Source organism: Lagopus muta, chromosome 13 (assembly GCF_023343835.1).
Source record: "Lagopus muta isolate bLagMut1 chromosome 13, bLagMut1 primary, whole genome shotgun sequence".
NCBI classification, from domain to species: Eukaryota; Metazoa; Chordata; class Aves; order Galliformes; family Phasianidae; genus Lagopus; species Lagopus muta.
This window is the reverse complement of record NC_064445.1, coordinates 12,937,825-12,962,848: the sequence shown is the minus strand read 5'-3', so window position 1 is coordinate 12,962,848 and position 25,024 is coordinate 12,937,825. Positions and strand designations below refer to the sequence as shown.

The 25,024-nt window shown below is 43.3% G+C and overlaps 1 protein-coding gene across 3 annotated transcripts in view; it reads right to left on the bottom strand.

The window, feature by feature from the left end:
* Positions 1-209: 209 nt before the first annotated feature.
* The window catches only part of TRPC5 (transient receptor potential cation channel subfamily C member 5), a 97,275-nt gene continuing 72,460 nt past the window's right edge, over positions 210-25,024 (bottom strand). For all 3 annotated transcript variants that reach the window (XM_048960078.1, XM_048960079.1, XM_048960077.1), the window contains 5 exons: positions 22,437-22,632; positions 7,942-8,148; positions 7,729-7,770; positions 6,054-6,143; positions 210-5,360 (listed from right to left, as the gene is read on the bottom strand). In XM_048960078.1, the coding sequence (XP_048816035.1) occupies positions 4,626-5,360; positions 6,054-6,143; positions 7,729-7,770; positions 7,942-8,148; positions 22,437-22,632 (1,270 nt within the window). In that variant the 3' untranslated portion in view covers positions 210-4,625. The remainder of the gene's footprint in view (positions 5,361-6,053; positions 6,144-7,728; positions 7,771-7,941; positions 8,149-22,436; positions 22,633-25,024) is intronic.

The following is a 25,024-nucleotide window of genomic DNA, read 5'->3' as shown; positions in this document are numbered from 1 at the left end:
CTCAGTGGTGTGGGTGCCTTTTGCTTTTTGTTTCTCCGTTCTGGATGTCGGTGGAATTGTAATGGGGCTGGGAGGCTGATGCTGCTGTTTTGGAAGTCAGCCTTGGTGGCTGTGCACAGCTTTCTCACAGATGCATCTGTGGGACACTTGGCACACTGCAGTGCAAGCTGACTAAAGGAGAACTCAGTCAAAAATGGAGCCTTTTTCTGGTGTGTGTGTGTGTGTATATATATATATATATATATTTCTGTGAGATTTTGGCCTTTAGAAAAGGAAAGAAAAAAATAAAAGCAAGACTGAGAAGTTCCAAGTGTTGTAGGACCTATACCTAATAGTGAGAGAGCAGTTGGTATTCGCCTGGTTTTCTGACTTGGTGAGATAGCCCTGGAGTAAAGGGAATCCCTGCTTATGCTGTTAGTACTTTTCCAAAGTGGAGGTTTCCCTTGTGTTCCTGTTATTTTTTTTACTTCTGTGTGCACATAAACTGTGCTGGGCTGACTGTGGAACCTCCCCATGCCTGGAAGTCTGTTGCGACAACCAGCTTTAATCTATTTAAAGGGTAAGGTTTTATATAGGAATACATTTATATAATAAGTACTTACAGTGGCAATTTCTGTTTAAAAATTGTTACAAGTATCACTAGAAAAAGGGTGAAACACAAGTGTACAGTAAGGTGAGCTTCCAAGTGAGACATGTCACAAAACCAAGGAAGTTAGCTGAGGCTCCCAGGTCTCCGTCTACTGCAGAAGTGCCCTAAAATCCCCTGGTGGGAAATCATGCTTTTTTTTTCTACATGGGAAACTATCTTAACAGACATAGTAAAATCCTAACCTGAATTAGTCTTCAGAAGACAAAAGTACGTACCACTGCTATGAGCATGAACTAGTTACTGTATATAGCGCCTTTGATTCGAAGATCTGAAAGTGCTTGTAAATAATGAACTAACCCCCCTGCGAGGTAGGTAAGTAGTATTATCCCTATTTTACAGATGGGGAAACTGAGGCATTAGAGAGGCTGTGTGACTTGCCCAAGGTCACAGGTGAGTCAGTAGCAGAGCTGGGAACAGACCTCAAGTCTTGTTGTCTAGTCCTGTGCTCTGTCACTGTGCATGCTGCTTCTGTAGGGACCACATATACAAATAGTTGAGTATTTACATATATACCAGTACGTGAATAATAACATACAAATACAATTATCCAAATAATCTGCAGAGATGTTACTTAATTTCTTATTTCTAAAGCAACTTCAATCTCTGACCTGAGTACACTGCCTTGTAGCTCTGTGACGGTCCATGTTTGGGGGTCTGACTGCCTATTGGGGATTGTTTGTAGGTTAAAAAGCCAGGTGAAAGTGATGCCAAGGGTGGGAGGTGAGAAATAAAGCTACTTTGAAGAGCAAGAAACCTAAAGAATGGGCCAAGTGATCAAGACCTGTGTGATTCCAAATTCCAAATAGCTTATGTATGATGATTGTTGTTGGAGCATCCAGTACAGAGGCCAGGCATAGGCCAGTTGTGACACAGCTGTGCACCCTGAACCAGAGAATTAAGTTAACTCTTCACAGAAGATGCTCAGTGTCTCATAAGCTCCTACCCCAGCTGCTTGCACAAACTGCAGAGAGATGCTTCAACCGTTCCTCTGAAGGAAAGAGTAAGAAAATGGAAAAACGTAAGTAAAATCCCCAACAGTCTGACTGCAGGTGATTTTAAAAAGGAAAAGTAAGACTGGGATCAATCAAATGTATTTTTTTCCACAAGATCTTTCAGTTTCTTCCCCTGACGCTCCTCCTTAACAGTAGTAATGATAATTCACGAGCTGCTGTAAAGCCTATTGCTACAAAATGGGGTGCATAGATGTGATCAAACAATTTGGCCTTTTGGGGAGACCAGACTGACAATTTTGCAAACTCCTGGATAAATGTATTCATCACTTAGTCAAAGCAAACAGTTGTGTTCAATGTGAAAGTCAGCTCAAACTAGTTCATAGCTGGGAAGCATCTGAGTCATGAAACAAATCCCCCAGGAGCTGCAGCCCAGCAGCCCTGTGATGTTCCTCTCCTGTTCAACAGAACGCTATCAAGAGATTATTGCAGTGCTTTATCCATCATGCCATTACAATGTGGCAGCTCCTACCCCTGCCCTTTCAGGACACAGCAGGAGGACATGACTCACACGATTTGCACAGAGGGGATTTGCATTACCCTCTGCCACTTCTATGTTTTTGAGGGGCACTGCTGCAGTTATTTGCATTTCATTTTGAGACTTGTACCTGTTAATGTAGGGCTGAATTTGAATGACGCCTTTTAATTGGAGCCAGCTCCAGTGTGCTTGATTTGTGGAAAACTTAAAAGCTCTTCTGCTGTCTGAGGATGCGAGCCCTGCATCTGTCCCAGCCTCCAACTCAGCTGATATCATCTGCACAACTAAACTCGGGTGGTTTTTATACCCACTTGTTACACTGGTAATGTAAAGATGCGCTGCCCTAGAGTTCATAAGCTGCAGTATGTTTAGGTGAGGCATAAAATAATTCAAACCCTTCTCCTTACTCCCTGTAGCAGCTCACATTAATGTTCATGCTTCTAAAAATAGACTACATTAGATTTATTAAACTGTGGGTTCTTATTGTGGGCTGCTTAGAGAACTGCATTCAGCTGCTTCTAACTGCAGCTCTCGTAGGTGGGTGGGTTTGCCTCGTAAAAAACAGAATTGCTGGATTTCTCACTGAGCAGTCAGCAAACTGCTTCTGACCCCCAACATTCTGCAAGTCTCCTTGTGATGCTTTGCTCAGCCTCACTTTCAGGAAGAGAAGATGCAATTGTCAAAGGCTGCTATAACTCTGCAGTAAGTATGAAAGCCTGAAGTCTATTCACGCTGAAGTGCTTTTTGCTCTCTCACGCCTAGCACATCTAGAGGCTTACATCCTTTGGGCTGTATGCTGCATGCTGCTAACAAGGAGAACATTTCTGAGTCTCTCTTCCTGGTTGCTCTTTTTTCTTAATGCTGTTGCTTGCCTAAAGCCCTGCTTTCCCCCTTAAGTTCTGCATTCAAAGCTTCCTGTAGCCAAGCCTGTCAGCATCTGCACGTCTGCTACAAGAGCTGTTCCCAAAGTTGTTCTCTATAGGTGTCCTCAGGAAGATCCCAACGAGGTGCTGGTTTTCCATAACAGGCAAAGCATCATAGCCCAGGCACCCCAGCATCTCATTTATGCAGGACTGCACTGCCTCTGCAGGAGAGGTGATTTTTGGCAATACACCTCAGGATGTGCTCCAGCCCTGGAGTTCCTGTCCTGGAATAGAGCCTTCAGCCTGACACAGCCATGGTGTAAGGAACAGCCATTTCTCAGCTCCTGGTCAGCACTGACTTCTTCCTGGCAAGCAGCCAACTAACAGCAGTTCTTAAGCAGTACTGAGTGCCAATCACCCGTGTATCTCAGCAACAGCACACAAAGTCCAAGTATCGCACTGTGGAAAATCACCGTGTCAACCATTTTGCTCTTGATGGGGCATCTTCTCCCCTTTTTGATGCTACTTAGGACAAATGAAACAAGGGGAGTGCCTGGACAGGGCCTAGCAGAAATGGAGGGGGAAAACAAACAATTGAAAAAACAGTAACAGAAGGGTAATTTTCCTGCCATGCTCCTTTTTGTTGCACCTTCGTAAAGGGACTGCAGAGACTTCCCAGGGTGCCAGATCCAGTCTGGGCTGCTCTAACTTCAGTTTCTTTTCAGGAATGCAGCTCACAGACCCAGAGACATCACAGGTGGGTGGCTTCTGCCTGAAACGTGACATTGGCTGGGAAGGCAGCAAAAAGCAAATGAAGCGGTGGAAATAAGAGCAAGAATTTCAAAAACAGATGCAGCTTGGTATAAGGGTGAGGTTTAGGGCTGGGTTTTGGTTTACCATTAGTGATATAAGAACCACACTGAGGTTTCTGTCTCAGGCAGCCACATCTGGTTTTGGGTTGTTCATCAATGCAGAAGTTGGGAGCAAGGCCAGCTACTGGCTTCCCCTGCCTGCCTCACTGGGAGGCCATTCTGCTCCCTACTAGGGCAAATCATAACGTGTTCTAGTTGCATGACCATAGGTGTCTCTTGGTAACAGTTTACAATGTGAATATAATGACCTGAAAACTATACTACTGCAAGAATCAGAGGTTGTATTGCTTAAAGAAAACAAGAAGCCAGTTCTACCCTTCCTAAAAAGGTTTTACATGACTCCCAGCCTCGTGCTAAGCCACTGCTCACCAGCTGGATGTGCTGATGAGGACTTCAAGCGGGAGGCAGAGTGATAACCCAGCTGTGCTGGGTTGATGAGGAGAGCACTGGAGGAATCCTCTACTCTGCCACTGGTGTATCTGAATTATGTGGGATTCAAAGACTGGCTGCAGCTGAATGAGTACTGTGGTTTACAGTGATTTTGTAAATGGTGAAGCCTTCCATTCAGTTTTTGTGAAGATAAAACAAAAATAAAATAATAGAAGGCGCAGACAGCTATAAAATAGGCTAACAGAGTTTCACATTTGTTTCATCCTGTGGGCAGAAAAGAATTCATAATGCTGAACCAGGTGAGAGCAAACAATTACAAATAATAACAACCAAATCTTCCAACAGGCATTAAGATAGCCTTACTTATAGTCGCGTTGTAACATGGTCCTCTTGCCCCTCTTTCCACTGGTTTATAAACAAGTCACAAGCCTCTCCCCATGAATCAAACACATCCTCTGATGAGTCTAAAAGTTTGGAATTAGAGGAACAAATACTGGAAGCACAGTGAAGGGAGCTGGTACAAACCACAGGGCACTCCTTGCTCTGTCCTGTAAGTCTTGTGTTCCTACTGTAGTCTACCTCATTGAGGTTAATTTCACTTTTGGAACAATTCTCTTCTCTCTCTTTATCAATCTGAGAATATTTGATGTCTTTCCACATGTAGTGTGGCTGAATAATTCCATCTGAAATAGTGTACATGGGCTCTGAATTTGCTTCAGGTACATGTCCATTCATCTTGGAGAACAGCAGCCCCAGTCTCTTAAAGGACTCTTTCTTGGAACTGGAAAGCCTCTGAACTCTATTTCCATTTCGGATGAAGGAGCGCTTACTGATCCCATTGCTTTTTGGCTTCTCTTCCACCATATCAATCCCAGACATTGTTTTAATTAGCGCAGATACATTGAAATCCTTTTTTTTGTTGGCTACATTGAAAGACACGCTTTTGACTTTGGGTTTTTCTCCAGCACTATCCTCATTTGTTTCATCCTTTTGAGACACCTCTGTGCTACTGGTAGAATAACTTCTCCTCTGTGGCTTCCTGTTTCCCAGCAGGTCAAGGACTTCATAGCGAAAACTTGAGATGTCCTGTTTTAATTCCTAGGGCAAGAGGAGAAATGAGGTACGCTCAGCAGCATTATCTGTGAGGTGAAAGAGTGACCACGTTCTCTTGGGAGGATTGCTCAGAGGTAAGCAAAGTGCTGATATCAAATCATGCTTACAAGAACACCACATAGGTGAACACCTACATAGATCATCATTATTTGATGACGGAGGAAAAACAAAATAAAGTATTGTTAATCCTGACAAGTGGAAAGTTTGTAAGTTCTTTACCACCACAGGCTGTGGCCCAGCCTTTGTGACCATCCCTTTCCCCTTCTTCCTGCTTGAGCAGTGGGGGACAAGCTGAAATAAGGCATTTTATTATAGAAGTGATGAAACTGTTGGAATTTAGAAATATTACAGGAATCTTTTAGTTGGTGCAACTTTAACTTTGTTTACAAGTGTTCTCCATATCCACTCATCCAGCCTCAGTCTGGGATTAGGAGTGCGAGATTGATGCAAATCAAGTACTTTGCTTAAAGCCGTTGCCTACGTTCAGTATTGTGTATTAAAATCTGTGGAAGTGACCATATTAGAAGACACCTGAATGAGGAGTATTTTCTGCTCAAAGGAAAACGCATGCACACCAGCTCCTGTAATGGTTGAATTTCCACATTTTTCCCCCAATTAGTGGGAACTCTTCAAGTGGCTACTCAAATTAATATGATCATTAATGAGAGAAAAAGTTACCTTGAAATTTTCTTCAGTTAAGCCTTCATTGGTTTTGGAAGTTCTTATCATTGCTGCAACATATCTTTTTACAAGATTTCTAATCACTTCCTGAAATAAGAAACAACATGAATCATTCAAATTCTGGCTCTGAGCAAATTCCATTCTTAGTGTACTGAGCACTTACTGACAGTGGTTCTCCCTATTTTGCTCTCTTAAAATGAATTTAAAGAAAAAAAATCACCATTAACAGTGCTTTTTTTTTTTTTTTTGTCTTGAAAGCTGTTAAGTATTTTGCACTTTTCTAATTGTAAAAATTGTTCAGCAAAATTTTCTTATTATCTTAAATATCTTCAAGGTATTTAAATTCCTTCACTGCAGTTTTTAATCTCAGATGCCAAAAGTTCAAGGTTACCAGTCAAACATATACTGCGTAGCTAAACTTGCCATTTTAAGATCATTCATTAAATGCTGGAAGGATGATACAGCATCAGCAAATAACCTGAAGAATAGCCAGGACTCCACGGGGCATTGTTAACCCCCAGCTGCCTGGGTCTTCTCTGGTGGTGGATTTGAGAACTCCTTGCAAAGCTGCTGTGGCATCCACTGACACTACTGCAAGTACTGATTCTTGCCTTTGGTGACTTCTCTAAAGGCTCTCACTCCTCAGTGTTAACCTGAGGATGTCTGTTACAGTCCAGATCTCTGTAGGATTAAATCCATTTTGCTTTGTGTCTGTGTCCCTCCTTCCTGGCTTGACATAAACAGACTGTTGTTTGAGGCTTCTATGGTTATCTGGCACACACAGCAGCTGATCTCTGTATACAGAAAATACTATCTCAAATCTTTCCTTCATTTTCCCTGTTCCAGAAACTGTGACACCAAGTGTGAGTATGACCAAGCACTAAGATGTTCTCTGCACCAAGGCTTTACTGAGAGGTGTTTAAGAAATCCCTGTACCAGGGAGCACCGAATGTACACTGCCAAAAGCGATCATTTTAAACATTGGCTCCAGATGCAAATACTCTTTAGAAAACAGGAGATGTCTTAAGAAAGATGAACTGTGTGGCTTTTGACAACATGGCCTGCCTAACATTCAGGAGACCTTTTTTTTGGTTCTTCCAGCATGCTGGCATAACGACTGCATTGAGTTCAGGTACTGAAGATGGTGTTTTTCATAGTTTCACCCTTTCATAGGTTGAATTTAATGAACTCTTGATAATGAGCAGGCTGAGAAAGTACAGAAACAGCAGAATTGAACACAGGAACAATTCCTCCATCCTAAGCTGCCCAGAACAGAAGGAAATCTCAACCACTGTTTGATGTAGGATTAGGGATGCCTTGCAAAAAAGAGTAGAAGAGCAACTTGAGAGGCCTTATGTAAAAATGCTGCAGAAACAGTTATAATCGGGGTGGCATGGCAGCATGATCCCTCTGAAGTCACTGCTGATGCAGCCTCTGACTTAGCAATCGTGACACATGGTAACTTTTCTGCTACTTTAGAGCAGGTACAAGAGTTGGGAGTGATTTAGTAAACCATGTCACCTATACTGAGGAAATGCTTTAATCCATAAGCAAAATCCTGTCAGAGTTCCTACATTTGTATATATTCCAGAAGAAAACAAGAAGTGAGGTACTAGAAAATAAGCAGGAAGAAGAAAAATCAAATGAAAATTTGATCTGCTGGAGAGCTTACCTGGTAATGTTGATTCTGGATGAGGTTATCGGCATGGCGCTCCTGGAAAGAGAAAGGCACAGCCATGTTACCCATGTCATCCTACTTGGAATGATGGCTCTTGGCAAGTTATGATCCAGCAGCAACCTTCTACCACACCAGTGTACTGGTGATCCTGGTGACCCTGAACATGCACTCCCAAAAACTGAAGGTTAAAACCATGCAGCTTCTTACCGTGAATGTTTTGAGGTTTTCATGTCTCTTCTGCTCATTGTCAGAATCATTGCCTGGGCACAGCTGATTGTGAATCCACTTGCAGAGGTACCAGAAAGACTTGGGACTTGGGATGATGTTAAAGGGAGGAGGCAGGGTGGCCCCTTCGTCAAAGTAACTCATCCAGAGCTTTGTCCGTGCAAACTTCCACTCTATGTCTGCGTGGTCCTGTGGGAGGGAGGAGAAAAGAGCATCAGCAGTTTTAGGCGGGCTGTACTGGAGCAAATACCAGTGGCTGAGGAGGTGACATGAACAAGAAAGGAACTGGCTGCAGCAAAGCAGTATCACTTCTTCAATCTCCTTGATGGGAGTGTACTTGAAAGCGTAGAACAGCTGAGTAGAAAAATACCATCCTCTCAAATATAATTATAGCAATATTCAGTGAAAAGGTTTGAGAAGCTGAAGCTTAGCTTCATCTTTAGAGTTGATGCTTATCACAGACTTACCAGTAAATGAAGCAGGGATACTGTTTTTCTTTCGCTTTTTGCTAGTTTTTGTATTACCACAAACTGTTGTTTCTCATGTCAAAAGCCAATGAATTCTCACACTTTTCCCTGGAAAAAGATATTTCATAGTTTTTGTTGCTTTTTTTTTTTTTATAGCATCTATTAACTCAGCACTTGTTTATAAACAAGTGGTAACATTTTACTGCGTGCCATGTTTTAAATCTCACCTCTGCAATATCACTACACCAAATTGGAGACAGCTTACTGATTTTTTTATTTATGCTATCACCACAACACTGTGCCTGCTTGCTTTGCTCTCGTGCTTTTCATCCCAGTGAAGTAAAGGTGGAAAGTTACGTGTATCATTTTACAGCTACAGAGATACGTGTTCATACCATCACCAAAAATGAATTGCAAAACTGAATTCCAAAATGCAAAATGGTGATCCCTGAATTGAGGTATTTGCCATTCAATCTGTAGAGCCTGGGCAGGCAGCAGCCCTCAAAACTACACCGTGAAGTGTAGGACAGGGAGTTAAATATGTCTGAACATCATGCCCCAGAAATTACTACACTGGCATTCTGGCTATGCTCCAATGCTCTGACATGGCTAAAATGTGCTCACAATTCAACAGTGAGGTGCAGCTCAACTCCATTTTAATAGCACTCTCAAGTTATGTGCAGCTCTTGATTTAAAAGAACTGCCTTGGTGGCTGAGGAGCACATTAGTCTCTGCAGATGGTGTGAATCAGCTCAAAATACAAGGGCCTGAGCTGCATCTCCCCCTGGACACGCTCAGGGGAAAAATCCATCAGTGACTGTATGTGAAGAGGCTGCAGACAGTTGGTGCACTGATAGATCGAGTCTCTGAAGCACTCTGTAGGGAAATATGCAGATCATGCCTGGCAGCATGAGATGTGTTGGGTTACTCAGCCACGTTTTAAGGAACTACAGACACTTGGAAACACTGACAGCAGTATCTGGGGGTTCAGCTTAAGACAGTGAGAGAGAGAACAAGGCTGTTACTTAGAGACACATATACTCCAGGTTTGTTAATGCAGAAACATAAAGGTCCTAATGGGGAATCAGAGGGGAGATGTTTGTTTGGCTAGATATCCACCCTAGAAATCCATCCCTTCTACAAGTGTCCATGACAGCTGGCCGCAGCCAGTGCTGGGGCAGGATCAGGTATGCTGACATGCTCCACCTGTATTTCTTCACAGTCTTAGTCACAGAGCACAATATACCCTCATTTAAAAGAGGCACCCCATACTGTACTCCACGTGTCTTTGCTATTTCTCTTCCTCTCTTTTACTGCTGTTAATTCCCCTGGGGTTTATGAACTCAGCCTGTCTCAGTTACTCACCTTGATGTTTTGAGAACCTGAGCAAATCAGCTGAGAACTGCTGGCAGCAGTTCTGAGTTGGAAGTGCACAGAAGAGAGACTTCAGTTCTACTGTTTTTGTTTGTTTTGTTGGGGGGGGGGGGGCAGGAAACCACCATTTTCTTGGTTAGAGCTCTCTTCAGTGCTATGAGTAGTGAACCTGCACGTGAAGCAGCAGCTTTGTGAACTCACTTCCCTGTGATGAATACCAGCAGCACCACACTTCAGCAATCACCTGATATCCAGCCCAGGCCTGACCACCGCATACAAAGCTCCACAGCTATGGACAGTCTGAAGGCTCCTGCAGGGCCACAGCAGATCATGTAATGTTTTCATACAACAACTTCTGCAACTTTTATAATAAGCTAAAGAAACATCTGTTAGCTTTGCAAGCGTGACCTTGTTGCATTAGGAATTTAAATCCAAGTTTGGAATTCTTTGTCCTCTCCTCAGGCTCCTGTTGTGTTGCCCTTGCTCTTGTCACTATTTCCTTTCGAGCACTGCTCATTTCAGCTGCAGAACACTCTGCTTCTAGGAGAGCTGAGCCCTCACACTCAGTGCGTGAACTTAAAGAAACAATGCTCGGTTTCTCTCTGAGGAAAAAAAAAGTATCACTTACAATCACAATGCAGATGTGTCATACTGGCCACATAATCCTCTTGCAAATCTCTGCCATTTGAAGTTTAAATTAATCTCCTGTAAAGATTTCCCTGGGGGATTGCTGGAGCCATCTTACTGCAGCAGTTGTGAAGATTCTTTAATTCAGTCAAAGTGATGAATTCACAGATGTGCCAGATTTTAAATAATTACCTGCTACACTAATTACACAGGATAATTCAAGCATTAATCTCCATCTTCATCTCTGTATAGAAAGTCTGTTGTTTACATCTTGTAATTATTATTATTATTATTATTTTAAAACACAGATCACTACTGCCATCTCCTTACCGGCCATATGGTTTAGATCACACATTGCCAAATAACTTCCTGGTTTTTTGGCTGGTACTGCACCAGCCAGCACAGCCCCAGTGCTGGGAGGGTCCCTCATAGAAGCAGGGAAACATGAAGGTTGGAAAAGACCTCTAACGTTATCTATAGTCCAGCTGTCCACCTACCACCCATTACTGTCCTCTGAACCACGTCTCAAAGTACATCTCCACAGTTCTCCAGCTCTCCCAGGGATGGTGACTCCATCAGGCAGTTTGTGCCACTGTCTGACCACTCTTTTGGAGAAGTTTTTCCTAACACCCAATCCCCAACCTCCCCTGGCACATGCTGAGGCCATTCCCTCTCTTGCTATTGCTAGCATGAGAGGGCACTTTCATCTTTGTGTCAGGTGGCTACTGCTACCACTCCACCTGGGTTCCTCAGCCTGTTCTCAGATTTAGTGTCTAGGCTCCCTGAGGTGGCTGAAAAGCTGAAGGAAAATACTGTCACTTGTAACTTAGCACAATCCTGTTGACAAACACAGGAGCCTAATCTCATGGCTCTTGAAGCAGCATCCCTGAAAGCTCTATGATGAATCTGAGTTTCCATCAGCTCTGGTCTGTGTAATGCTATAATGTGATGGAAAGTACAGCAATAATAGCACGGTGGATAAGTTTTTAGCTACAGCAAACAAGAGCAAGCCCAAATACAGCAACCATCGACACAAAAATAAAGGAAAACCAGCTGGTTACCTTCACAAGACTTCAGGTAAGCAGGGAGCTCCAACAAGATACCCTCACCTCCTCCTGCCAACCTTTAAATGAGGTATGGAAAGGGGTTGATCCTGGCTCCACCCCTTCCAATCACTCAAGTACACTGCATGCACCTGAGCTCTCCTGGGTTGGCCCTGCCTTCCCACCAGGTGCTCAATCACTGCTTCAGGTTGTGACTTAGCATTTCCACTACAGGCTGAAATGGGTTCTGACAGCTCCATGCTCACTGATGCTGCACCCCTGCTCAGCTTGCGTGAGGCTGGTGTACGGCTATGGTACAAGCACTCAGTGAGAGCAGCATAGGGATGACAGTAAAGTTGGGCATTCAGGCGATCTGATACCTTCAGACTTTTCCACAATCACAAAACAAGCAACTGCTTCAGCTCCTTTATGCTACGAAGTGTTGCACGAGGGCTTATCTCTTTACTCAACAGGAGTAAAGAAGTGTGTTCCTAGGATACAAATCCTCCCCACACCCCTTTGCACAGAATAATGAATAAAGATGTCTGGCATCTTTCTAGCTGGCACAAAAAGGGCTGTGTATGCCTTTCTTGTACTTTATTACACAACAGTCAGTGGGCTAAGCTGGAAATCAGGCTGCTGCCTGTCAGATGCAGATATAGATGGCTGTGATAATGCCCCCAGGACCAGGCTGTCTGGCAGTGGCTGAGCACCACAGAAGCAGAGCAGCGTGTTGTGCAGGGAAGGCTGGCAGCAGCCAGCAGGATGTCTGCATGGACAGCTCTGCTGCTATCCCAGGAGGTGCAAAAAAGGTCAGGAAGGGCCCAAGCTATATTACTTTCCTCCAGGGAAGGAGGAGGAGATGCATCACCCACTTTTAAAGGAGGTCACAGACATGTCTTATTTGCAGCTGGTGAGTAAGGGGGGGCTCATTCCCTCAGAGGCACAGGAATGTCAAAGGTGCTTTTTGTTGTATCATCAGCTGAGCTGCTAAGAGTAGGGGAAAGTCATTAAACTGTATTTAGTATATTTCTATCTCCTTTGACTCTTTATTGCTCTTTGCAGGATAAATCCAGAGAGTGACAGCACAGAAAATCCATCAGTAATGGCTTTCAAACAGGCTAGGACAAAAAATATGCCTTTGTGTGTCTTGAACAGAAAGCAGTACAGAAAGAGGGCCAGGAGAAAGTTAATCTTTGCAGAGCCTGACACAGACAACTTTTCTGCAGTTTCAAGACTGTTAATTTTGTAATATGTGTTGTGCAAACTGCTAATAACATCAGCAGAGATTGGGGGCTTAATAACAAGCTCAGAGAAGCAAGCAGTAAAAATCCAAGCAGGCTGTTTGAGCTGGTGCTGAATATTTTTCAAAGAGAAATATTTTGTACAAAGGAAAAAGCCATATATGAGCGAAATCTGGGACCTACAAAGGCAATTAATGCATAGGTAATTCAGCTGCAGCTGACAACAAATGACTTTGCTTTCAAAGCTGGGGATGACATACTGAAGGATAAGAACTTAATGGGATCAATCACAAAAATAATACAAGAAAAATTACTAAAGGAGGACAATCTAGCATTAGAAAAAGCAATTAGAACAGTCAGGGAATGAGGCAGACAAAGGAGAGATGAAAGCACTGTCTGGCATGAATCGCGCCATGCCAGGCAGAGCATCCAGGCCCTGGGCAGCAGCGGGCAACGCCAGGAGCACAGCCAGGGGGATGGCTCTGCAGAGACATGGAGCAGCACACACAGGGTGGAGGAATACCCAGGGTGAGGAAGAACATGTCTGGAAAGCACAGAGCACACAGCATGCAGCGTGGCAAGCAGAAGGGATAGTGTCGGCATTGGAAGGGAGTGCTGCTCCTCAGCTGCAGCACAGAGAAGCTTTTTCATAAAGCCTATGCAGGTCTTCAGAAATATGCACAAATACTGACTGGGGTACAAGAAAAGTGAATTCCTGGGCCAAGATACAGATGAAGGCTTGATTTCAGCAAAGTACAGGAGGCAGTAAGGGCTCAGAGATTGAGCCTTTAAAACTTGAATGCCTGATAAAAGCCTAGCTGTGGTGCCCCATAGCACAACATGCTAACAAAAAGAGCTATGAAAAGATTTTGTTTTGAGGTCTCCAATGTCTTCCAAGATCACTTCAAACAGATCAAGGAGATGGCCAGCATGACATGCAGCACAGTAATTGCTCCATGTCACAAGATGGATAAAGGACACCATATTTGGAGCATAGTCAAACAAGATGGAAAAATATAGAAGGGGAATTGGTCACTGGTTGCAATGGAGAAGAAAACCACTCATGGTTTCTGAAGACACAAGGTCACGTGAAGAGCATGGGAATTCTCTGCTGAGACACCCTTGCAGCACTATACCATGCACACGATAGTGCATCCAGATGTGAGCACTCCAGGAGAACCTGGCAGGGAAGCAGCATGGTGTCTTTCAGTGCCCAGTGGACCCAGCTGTGCCAAAAGTGTGCCTTCTTATGCACAGGAATAAAGCAGCTGACATATCAAGACAATGTGACCCCCCCAAGAAAATGAGACGTAGCAGTGAAACAGAAAGGGAGGGGAAAGAAGGTGGAAAAGGTGCAAGAGACAACAGCACCCCTACCTGGCATGACTGATGCTTCACCTGCATCCCTGCCCAGACAGCATTCATCCTGCCAGCAGGAGGGGACTGCAGCCTCTCAGCAGCACTCAGCTGCGTGCTGCACTGCACAGCCCCAGTAATGTCCACTGCCACAGGCTGGTGGCAGCAGGGCAGCCTGTGCTGGTGCTGCAACATGGGAGGAAGCATGGTGGCTCAAATGCCCACAGGAATGGTAGTCTTAATGCTTTAAACCATATTGAAGAAAATGTAAGTTATCTTCACCATCTTCACAGGGACTCCTGCATTAGGAGCTATCAAATCTTTTCCGAGGACTTAGCATATAAATCTGATTGCACCTCAGTATTAGCTGCTTGCTTTCTCAAGCACATATTCTTTCCGGGCAAGGTTAAGTCTGATGGGTCCCAGTGAATTTCCATAAAGTCCTTCTGAGAATTTTTTCTCTCTGTGCTTGGGTATTGCCCCAGATATGCTCTGGGCCTGTTGGGCAGTGAGAAGAACCAGTGATGTTTCTGTTGCATAGCTGTGTTTTCCCCAAAAATGCACCTCTGTACTGATTTCCCCAGCTCCAGGGAATCAGTTTGTCTGTACTAGGAAAACGCATGCTTGAGCATCTCTATTTATATCTTCCATGTGCAGAATATATTCATAATTAAAACTTTTATTATAGCTTGCAGTGTACCACATTCCACAATGTATTCAGGTTTTCATCAATTACCTTTAATCTCCCACCAGCACACTGGATGGAAACAATGATAACTAATGAGAAGGCCAGGGAATAGCGTATTGGAGAGAACACAGAACTGCAGATTGTGCTGGTTTTAGTGCAGTTAAATTATTTGAATCTACTCTTTTCTGTTCAGTCATATTCTGACAAAGTTCAGCTTTTATATTAATAGTCAAATAGAGAAGTGTGAAGGTCATGTAGACAAATAGTTCTCTAAGAACCTTGGCAAGAAGAAACAATGAGAGAGGTATCAGTAAGGCTTTGTTCTTCCTGTCATCCACTCTCTCCCTTATCATTGCTGATAAGGACATCCTTTCAAACTGGAAGTCAGAGAGATAAGGAGTATCTGTGCTGATAATGGTAACTACCTCCAGCCAGGTCAAAATCAAGTAATTCACACGTGCCCGTGGAGAAATGGTGGGCTGAAAAACTGTATCTAACCTGTAGTACTTGAGCACTGATGACCACATTAACATACCATGGCAAAAATGAACTGAGAAAGACTCAGTTCTGCTCACACTATTTCCAGAATATCACATTCATTTTTTCTGCATAGCAGATCAACCTGGGATTTGAGTCTTCAAAGGAAGAAGAAATACCCTGAATTTTATTGCTAGACTGCTGAGAGGCAGATATAAAGGAGAATCACGTACTTCTCTGTAACTGTTCTTTCCTATAAGAGCAAGCGGTCCCAAGAAACAAAATCCCAGTTCAGATCCACTTGGGACTCTCAGATCCCAGGATCCAGTCTGTGCTGTCACAAGGGTGTGCTTTCACCCAGGAAATGTGGTGTCAGCTACTCCCGCAGGCATTTAAAGCCCCAGTGGCTTATTTTATGTGTTATCTAGATTGAGCCCTTTGTAATTCTCAGATCTGAGCTCCAATTATGATTTTACACAAAATACAGCTGATGTTCTTTGCCACCAACTCCTGTGCCACACAAGTATTAGGAGAATATCTGGTCTCATCCAGCTAACCAGGAAAGGCAGCGACAACAGAACATTCGTTACTGATCTGACCACAACTGTTTTCATGTACTGCAGGAATGTCCCTGAGCCTCAGTATCAATTTAGGCTTAACAACCTCTTTATACACATACATCTGCAGCTTTAGATTCCATCCTTAAGTACCAAAAAAGAATAGTATGAACATCCCCAAACTTTCAGAGTTAATAAAACCATTCGGGTACCAAATGCTTTTCTAATTTTTTGCTCCTGTAACTGGCCATGACCTGCCTATCTTCAGCAGGAGTGGAGACAGACTGCATCTGTTAGTGAGTCTGTAAAGGTCATAGCCACTAGTGGGAGAAGCAGCTGCTGACACCTCCAGACATCAGCATGCATAGGTGCTTAAATAGAGTGCAGGAGCTTAGCTGCCAAAAATTGAAAAATTGCTCAAAAAAGAAAAACCAGGGCTAAGCATTCTGATTGTTTAAATATATCCTTGAGGCAAAAGAAAGGGAACCATTATAAATGTATGAGATCATTCAAATCCCTTAACTGAATCTTGAGCCAGACACACAGCACTGATGTAAGAGATGAAGGCCCTGTTTCTCCCACAGATCCTGGGAGCAGGGTCTGCAGCCATGGGGAAACCAAAGCCCTATGGGCACAGACCTGCAGGCAAGGACCTCCAGCACTGCACCCAGGTTAACAGACATCTTCCCATTTAATTGGATGGAAATGTATGCATCCTGTTTCACCTGCGTAATTAGCATCATCTTATTTGCTATATTTCAGTATACTGAGGAGGAAATCCATGAAGCACTGGAATCCAAAAAGGCATGGTTCAGAGGATATAGCTGCTCCCATTGCTCATTGTCAGGTGAGAGTTTAGAGGATAAATCCCTTTTATTTTTGACTGCTCTTCCCTCAAAAATATTTCTCCCATTTCTTTCAGTTCATCTTTTTTCCTCTGCTTTAAAAAAAAAAAAAAAAAAAAAATCCCCTTGATGCAGAAGCAGAAGATCATGCTAATTGAGCTTGTCAGCTCTAAATAAAAGATGGGATAATGCAGGGGGCTGCAACCTCTGTAGTTCCATCTGGATACTTCCATTTCTATCATGTAGCAAGAGCAAACCTTGCTGTGCTGCTTCACACATAATGGGCAGAGAATTATTGACCTGTCCTGTGGGGCACTGGTGTGCTAACTACAGCAGAGGAAACAAAAGCTACCCACACAAATGCCAGCAAATTCCCTATAATATCTTAGATCAACCAGGGTTCATCGGCACATTGGAAGCTCTTTTTGTTCTTTACTTAATTGTAGTGTTTCCACTGCTCTGAATAAGCTCCAGACTGGCGTGGACACTCTGGCACATGCGGTCAGAGGGAGATGAAGATTAAAAACAACAGAAAGCATCCACTTTTCAATCCTGCTGACACATGTACAGGTGTGGCCTTGCAGAATGATTGGGCCTAGGATGGAAAATCTGCTTGGTCTTGTTTTAACAGCAGAAGAAAGATGCTGCACATGAAGTCAGAGCACATGGAGTACTTCCATTTAGAGGCTCTGCAAACACCAGGCGAATATTAACAACTTGATTCAAGTCCATGGGTTATATGTAATTAGGCCAGAGCCAGCAAAAAGACAAACAGTTCTACACCTTCAAATGAATCCTTCAGCTTGCTAACAAAAAGCAATTAAGCTGACTGCCAGTCTACAGGGCTGATTTCACACTCAGGCCTCTTGCTGCATGGCAGTAGCACAGCACATCGTTGCTGCAGTGCATTTCCCTTCACTTTCAAACGGGAATCCCTTGGGAGTCCTCCACAACCCTTACAAATTCTAGAGGCTGCACCCAGCGTGTGGAGACAGTCCTGCTCCTCAGAAGAGGTGTTGCAGCCACAAGGAGGGAAGTGGGGAGCAGTGGAAAGCTGTCCGGATGTCACAGAGAAACTGGGTAAGTTCAGGAGAGTTAGTGATTTCATTTCATTATTACTGATGGCATGAGTGAGTTTCGAGAGCACAGTGAGAGAGATGTGGATGAGTACAGGCACACTGCAGATTTGAGAAAAGAAGTGAGCACATTACCCACACCTAGAGCATGGGGCTGTACATCAGGTGTGAGGAGCAGCATGTGAAGGGCTGGCTCAAGCACCAGAGGGCCGTAAAACTGGGGAACAGATGGCAGAGTACTTCATTCAGCTTGCCAGCCAAAGGAGAGGCATTTAACTCGCTCTTTCTAGAGTCCAGTTGTTTTGTTGCTCCATAAAAAGCTCCAAGAGATATTAATCCCAGCTCATACAACAAGGGCTTTAATTTCATTTCCTGCCGTAAGACAGAGTTCAAAAACAAACACATCTCAATTTTGACTAAGAAATTTAAATTAATGGTTCTGAAACAGCTTACAAGACAAATACACCCCAGTGCTTAACACAGGTTTGAATATTAGTGTGAACTTTAGAGCTGGTCTTACCTCTCCAGTGGGACAGCCTACCACCCCACACGCTGCCGTGTGCACAGACTGTCCAGCTGTGTATTTTAAACTAAGTTTTGGGATTTGTAGAATTCTTTCTTAGCCAAAACACCAAGAGAAAATTAAATGTACCAAAGTAACACTTTCATTTTCATGCACAGCAGTAGTATTTAAGGATGATTTTTCCCAGACCTGCTCTGGTGTGATGCTATTTCTGAGGCATGAAGTATCTCCGTTCTTTCCTAAAACTTCTGGAAGCTGCAAGGGCTTGCATCTCTCCTAAACATGTCAGTGGGATGCTTAGTGCTGCAGTGCTGTTGTGTACCACTTACTGCTCTAATCTGCTTGGAATCCAGACCACAGCCCTATCATTTTCCTCCAGAATGAATCTTAGATCCCATTCTTCCATCAAACTTGTCCCCACTGTTCCTGTGGCTGTACAGTCAGAAAGGTTGGTACAGTTCCAGTGAGTAATTCTTGTGTGATTTCCCAGAATCTCATGGAGCCATAGGGAATATGCTTTCAAAAAATACATATTACTTATAGATTAAATCTGGGCAAGATGCACCTGCACCACTCTACATCAGAAAGGCCAAAATACCCCCGTGCCCTGAGACCATAGGAGATGTGCATGCTTGGGTGTCAGCAGCACCCACAATCACATTATTCTGAAAATATTACAAATTAGCAGGAGGATTCTACAACTAAAGAGACAGCAATTTTATGAGAAACAGTCTATCACATAGAATCTCCTCATTACCCACTCTGTTACTGCATGCTACTCATGAGTGATGGAGCCACCTGGCTTCTCCCAGATAAGTCCCATTGTCCTTCCTCTTGTCATCATGACATATTTCTCTTGCATACATCAAATGATGGTATTTCTGTCACATCTGGAAAGGTATTCTGATGAGAGACCCAGCAGCGCATGACATCCACTTGCATTCTGTGCTGCTTGCATAGAAAATTCTGATCCTTACAAATTGAAACAGCCCACAATGCATGGACATCTCATTGTGTGTGTGGATTTTGTTTACTTTTCTGTGAAATATAATGCCTCCTCTAATCCACTACTGACAATGATTTGGCAAAAGCAAAAAACATCATGTATGAAAAAAGTCAGTATTGAAATTCCATTGGGGTATCCCTAGAAAAGTATGTTTATTGGAGTCTGAAATAGCTTAGGAAAAAAAATTAAAAAAAAAAATTGTGGAACAACTCTTCCTCCTGTGAGTCAGGAGTCCCTCCAAGCTCTGTAGATGTTTTACCCTTTGCTTGCCTTGATCTACCTTGCATAGATTCCCAGCGATGTCACATTGGGTGCATACAGCCCTTAACAAACTCTCAAGCCCTACCTCTTGTACTGGGCAGGCATGATGAAGAGCAGGGAAAGAACAGCCCAGATTCTACTTCCTCTAACTTCACAGCAGAAATTCATGGATAGATGAGTGTATAATCAATGAATATTAAGATGTTACAATTACAAAATAAACAAGAGAGTTAGGCAAAGCAGCTTACAATAACAAAAAGAGAATAGATAGAAAGCTTACCCCTATCCTGGGCTCACTTACAAAACTCCAGCAGAGCAGATCTCCAGAAGAGAACCTTCCCCACTGGTGGCCAGCTCTTAAATAGGTCCAGGATGGGTGGCAGCACAGTGAATTGCCTTCACCTGTGCTCCTCTGGCTGACTCATGGCTCACCTCAGGTGATCAATCAGAGGTTCAGGCCGTGACTCAGCAGTTCCCATACAATGAGACAGTAGAGAAAAGCAAACCAGAATAAAAGCTGCTGTGAAGTGATTGACAGACTTAGTTCTGGGAGAAAGAATGCTCACACAGCAGCAGTGCCACTGGCCTATTAACAAGTGGAATTAATTGACGTGTCCTGACCACTCCAGCGTATGTAAATGAACAAGCACCGATGCACTCTCATTCCTGATCCTTAGCTTATTTTCTTTCTCTGCAGCCCTGCATGGGGTAGAAGCTTTTCTCCTGCTGCATTTTAGGAGACCTTCACCCCACTCCAAGGGTGACATGTCCCTTCTCCTCCTCTCTCCCTGGAATGCCATCACTCAATGTGCATTCAGTGTGATATAAATATCAGGAGGAGGAATCGCCCTGTTCAGCAACCCGCCCAACTGTGATTCAGAGGGGGGTGGACTACAGGAGGTTGAAAAATGACCTACGGTTGCAAAGCTCAGCATTTATTAACAATTCATTTGCTTCAGTGAAGAAATTAATTGATATTTGCCCTTAAAAGCACATGAAGCAAACTTGTCTCCAGGAGAACATTATGAGCACACAGGAACATCAGTTTCAGAAAACAAAGCTTCAGTGCAACATGCCAGCAGGGGCTGGGACTGACAGTCTTTTGTTTTCCCGAAGGTCACTGCTCTCAGTAGCCATTGCAGTATGGCAGGGTAAGTGTCAAAAAAGTAGCATCCTGTAGCATTCCCACCAGCACTACTGTGAGGAGCTGCTTGTTTGCTAGGCTCTGCCTCGTGGTTCCAACCTGTTACACCGGTCTCCCAGATATACTTTCAGATGTGCCACTATTGTGATGGATCTAAGTCCTGTGGGGCTGTCTCACTGCATCACTCAAATTATTCTGGGAAAAGAATGACAAGTGGTTTCTATTTCAGTGAATAACAAATACCTTCATTATTAGGCCAGTCCAAGGTTCAGGCTTTGTGTCGGTGACAAGCCTATCTGATGACAATAAAGCAAGGGGAATGGGAGAAAATGCTGAAGAAACCATCTTTGTTTTCCGCCCCTCATTCCAGTCTCCCTGGAATGTGATGAGTAGCAGTGAACAAAGAGAAGGCTCTTTAAGCACTGAAGCAGACTTATAAAGGAGTGATGCCTTTGTGCTAAGCTGCTTTCCTCCTTGTTTGGAAGGTCAAGGGGCCAGTTTTTCTCTCATTTTTTGAATGTGGCAAAGATCAGATGTTCAAAAATATCACCAATTTGTCTGGGTTTGTACTCAGTTTGACCAAATAACCGTGTTTAGGAGCCACGTGGATCAAGCAGGTATTCACCAGCTGTTGTGTAAGCTGTTCAAACAGACAACGCAATACTCTGCTTTGCATCCAGCCAGCAAAAGAGTTCACCCATACGTTTACCCAGAGAAACTGGGAATGGAAGCAGAAGCAGAGCTGGTGCTGTTCTTTTCTTCTGCTTTATGCTCCATCCTGTTCTAGAGTAAATTCAACAGTCGTAGAATGCAGAGCAGGCAGTTTCTACTTTAGCTGTCCTGAGGAATTTTCCTAACGATTTTCCTAACACCTGTTTCTGTCACGGTGATACACCTCTTCATCAGCTCACTATCTCTAAGCCTACCCTACGAGGCGTCAGAACTGGAAGCACCCACTTGTTTACCTTAGTGCTGCTCACACAACTTTGAGCTTTGCTCCATATTGTTTCTAAGTAGCTCACCTGAAGACTTTTAAAATGCAGAGCCATGTTGCTTTAGTTTTCTATCTGTTGACAGAATGAAGTATAAAAGTACTGATTGGTTTTAGGCACACAGAATGCAATTACAGTAGAGAAACAGAGTAGAATTCTGAACATTTGACTGAAGATAAAGTTTGAAGTTTGAAAATGGCTCCACGGCCAACTGGCAGCCATGAGCTGCCTCAGTTCAGATCCATCCAGCACTGAGGCTACCCAGGAATCTCACATTACAGGTTTACAGAGTTAGCTGCCAGGAGACTGGTTGTGAGTTCCAGATGGAAATGATCTAATTTCAGTGGGAAGACTACGGAATAAGAAATTGCACGTTGGGTGCCCAATACATATCCCTTCAAATGAGAAAGCAGTGGTAGGAGAGAAGCAAAAAATATACCAAAAAAATTTTGCAAGTTAGAACCAAATGTGTTAGGAAGTGGTGGGAAGGTTTCCCTTTCTGTGCCCTCTTTGCTCCTAAGTAGTCAGTTGCTAAGGACAGGGTGATTGGTGAAGTTAGTTTACAAGAGAAGACAAGGGCAGAACACAGGTGATAAGCCTCTTCCAGATAAGAAACATTATAACAGAGCAAAATCTCCTCCACGAGCATGATTCAGGCTAGTGAACAGAAATCCGTATCATTTTTGGTCAAGAAATGGGGGCAGCAGTCCTCAGCATCCCAGAAGAAACACACAGCCAGGCACACAGATTAGGCATGTAGTAAAAAATGAATGCAAAGAGAGAATTGGATAACTTACAGCAATGAGCTGATAGGAGTTGTTCATCATGGCTATGAGCATGTTCAGCAGCACGACAAGAGAGATGACGTTGTAGGTACCAAACATAGTGGCCCCAACAAACTCTGTGAACTCATGTCTGGCTTTCACATTGGTGACGTAGAGATTCAGCAGTCCAAACACAGACCAGAAGAGAGACTGGAGGGTCTCGAAAAGTCTGGAAAAACAAACAAACAGAATTTTACTTGGCTGCTTGGTTCTGGGAAATGGAAATCAATGCCTTTAGGAACCCTGGATTTGTTGAGGATGGGTGTCACCTGGTGTGAGAGGTCTATTGGTAGCATTGGAAGCACTCCATCACTGGGAGCACCGACATCAGGTGGGGAATACACCAATATCAGGAGCTGGAGAGCATCAGCACAGTACAGAGCTCAGCAGTGCCCTTTATTCTGTATGCACTCCAGCCACAGGGACCCACTGGCCAATGACTGCAAGAGTTTTATCACATCAATAAAATTCACCACCTGTTTGAGAACCATATCCATGTGAGATGCAACAGCCTAATCGCCATGAAGAAACCTGAGGTTCTATTCCTACTCTATATACATGCCAAGAACAAACACAGTATATTCCCTTTAATTAAAGTTGGCACAGAGTGCTAGTGTTACTGCTGTTATATATAGATATAACTGTTGAAGCAGTGCATGCATCATTAACATGTCTATAAACTAAATGCTTAGAAAGTCCATGCTTTAGTTCTGCATGACCGTAGTAGTTAAATAGTGCTCTATGACAGGGAATCAAAAGGTGAGAGATGCAAGAAATCACATCCACTTGAACCTCTGCACTAGGATAGGCTGATAGCTTGTCATTACTTTGACTGCAAGTGAACCAGGCCAGTGTTCTAACACCCCATTTGACAGCACTGCACGTGGCCAAAAACACTGGTTGTGATGGCTTGTTTGTGAAGTAGCTCCCACCCACCACAGTGCAGTGCCCTCAACATCATGCTGCAACAATTGATCAGTAATGACTCAGATGAAAGAGAGTCATCACATTAATTCAGCTTGAAAGGTTTTCTTCATTTGAAGTCTTCCATCCATAGAGGAACTAGACCTGACCTCCCATGCTTTACAGCTGATGAGATCATCCCAGGTCTCTGTTTGCTTCAGCCAGACAAGTGACCTTTTGCAATCACGTCAAATACATAATCAGCAATCTAAATAATTGCTCTATTTGGGCATCATTTGTTTTGGCTTTCAAAAATGTGGCATTTATATCATCAAAAAAATGACATTTATATGCCTGTTTAAGAGTTTCCATTTTGGCCTAGGGTCAGTGGATATTTTTGAATGCTCTTACCAGAAAAATCAATAAAAATAAATTCAGATACGTTACAAACCAGGAATCCATTCTCCTGAATTCTGTGTGCATCTTCTCCATACATAGCGCCATGCTTTACATGGGGATTTAGTTTCTTTATGTTTTGTGAACATAGGTTTTCACTGGCCAAAATCACAAAGATTCTTTAAAGCAAAAATCCTTTCTCCCAGAAGTCAAGATATTGGGCTTATTAAATAAGCGAGGTAATGGTATAATAAGGATTAAGCAAAGAATGCTGAGCAGTTTGCTATTATGAACAGTGGAGCAGTCACTGTCTTTTATCTTATTTTAACTACTGGTGGTAGAAGTACTGATTGGAGTGTAGGCTCAGGAGAAACTGAGGTTCTTGTCATGGTTATATGAAACTGAAATAAACCTTCTATGTGATTTGTGCATTGCCTTGAATTCACAGTTATAACCATGACTATTACTGGACCAGGTTGCACCCAATATTTGCCTGTAGGCATGTACACAGAGAAAGCAGGTGTAAACAGCACCTGGTTTTTGCAATTTTGAATAGAAATAAGACTTTGTCTTTTGTCCCTGTTTGGTAACAGGTGAGAACCACAATCTCTTTCACTAAGTGTTTCAGGTGAGGCTCATACTACTTCTAAGAAAAGAATTTTGGTAATACAACTGCACTCTCTTGTCGAGTATGTTTTGGACCTTAAGCAAACAGGAGAAATCTCAGAGCTCCAACATGCTCCTGAGCAGCTAAGGAAGAACAGGTGCCCCCATCTCTGCCAGGAACTCTCCCAGCCTCCTGCAGTCACTGCAGGGAAATGATCCCAGCTGTCAGCGTCACCCTTCATGAGAACGACCTCCCAGACAGTCAGGTGTAATGGCTTCTTCCTTCCCTTCCTCCTCTTCCTCTATCCTCTCCTTTCTCCATCTACCAGGATCACAGTGCTAAACGTACATTTACATTAAGCAATAGGCACTCCGCTTTCTAAAGGATGGTTAGGGCAGAGCATAAAACTTAAATTATTCATGACTTCACCTCATTGCTATCACAAAGGAATATTACTTCTCCATGATCTGTGTTTGTGATGCCGAACACTTCCACACCAAAAAAACATTAAACCCTTCCTCCGGGAGCAATAGGAAATAATGCAGCAGTAAATAGGTGTCACATTTTAAACAAGCTGTACAAACACGAACAACGCCCTGCTTTTCCTTCCCTTACAAAATTAGATCTTATTGTGTGACTGCCTAGAAATGCTGGT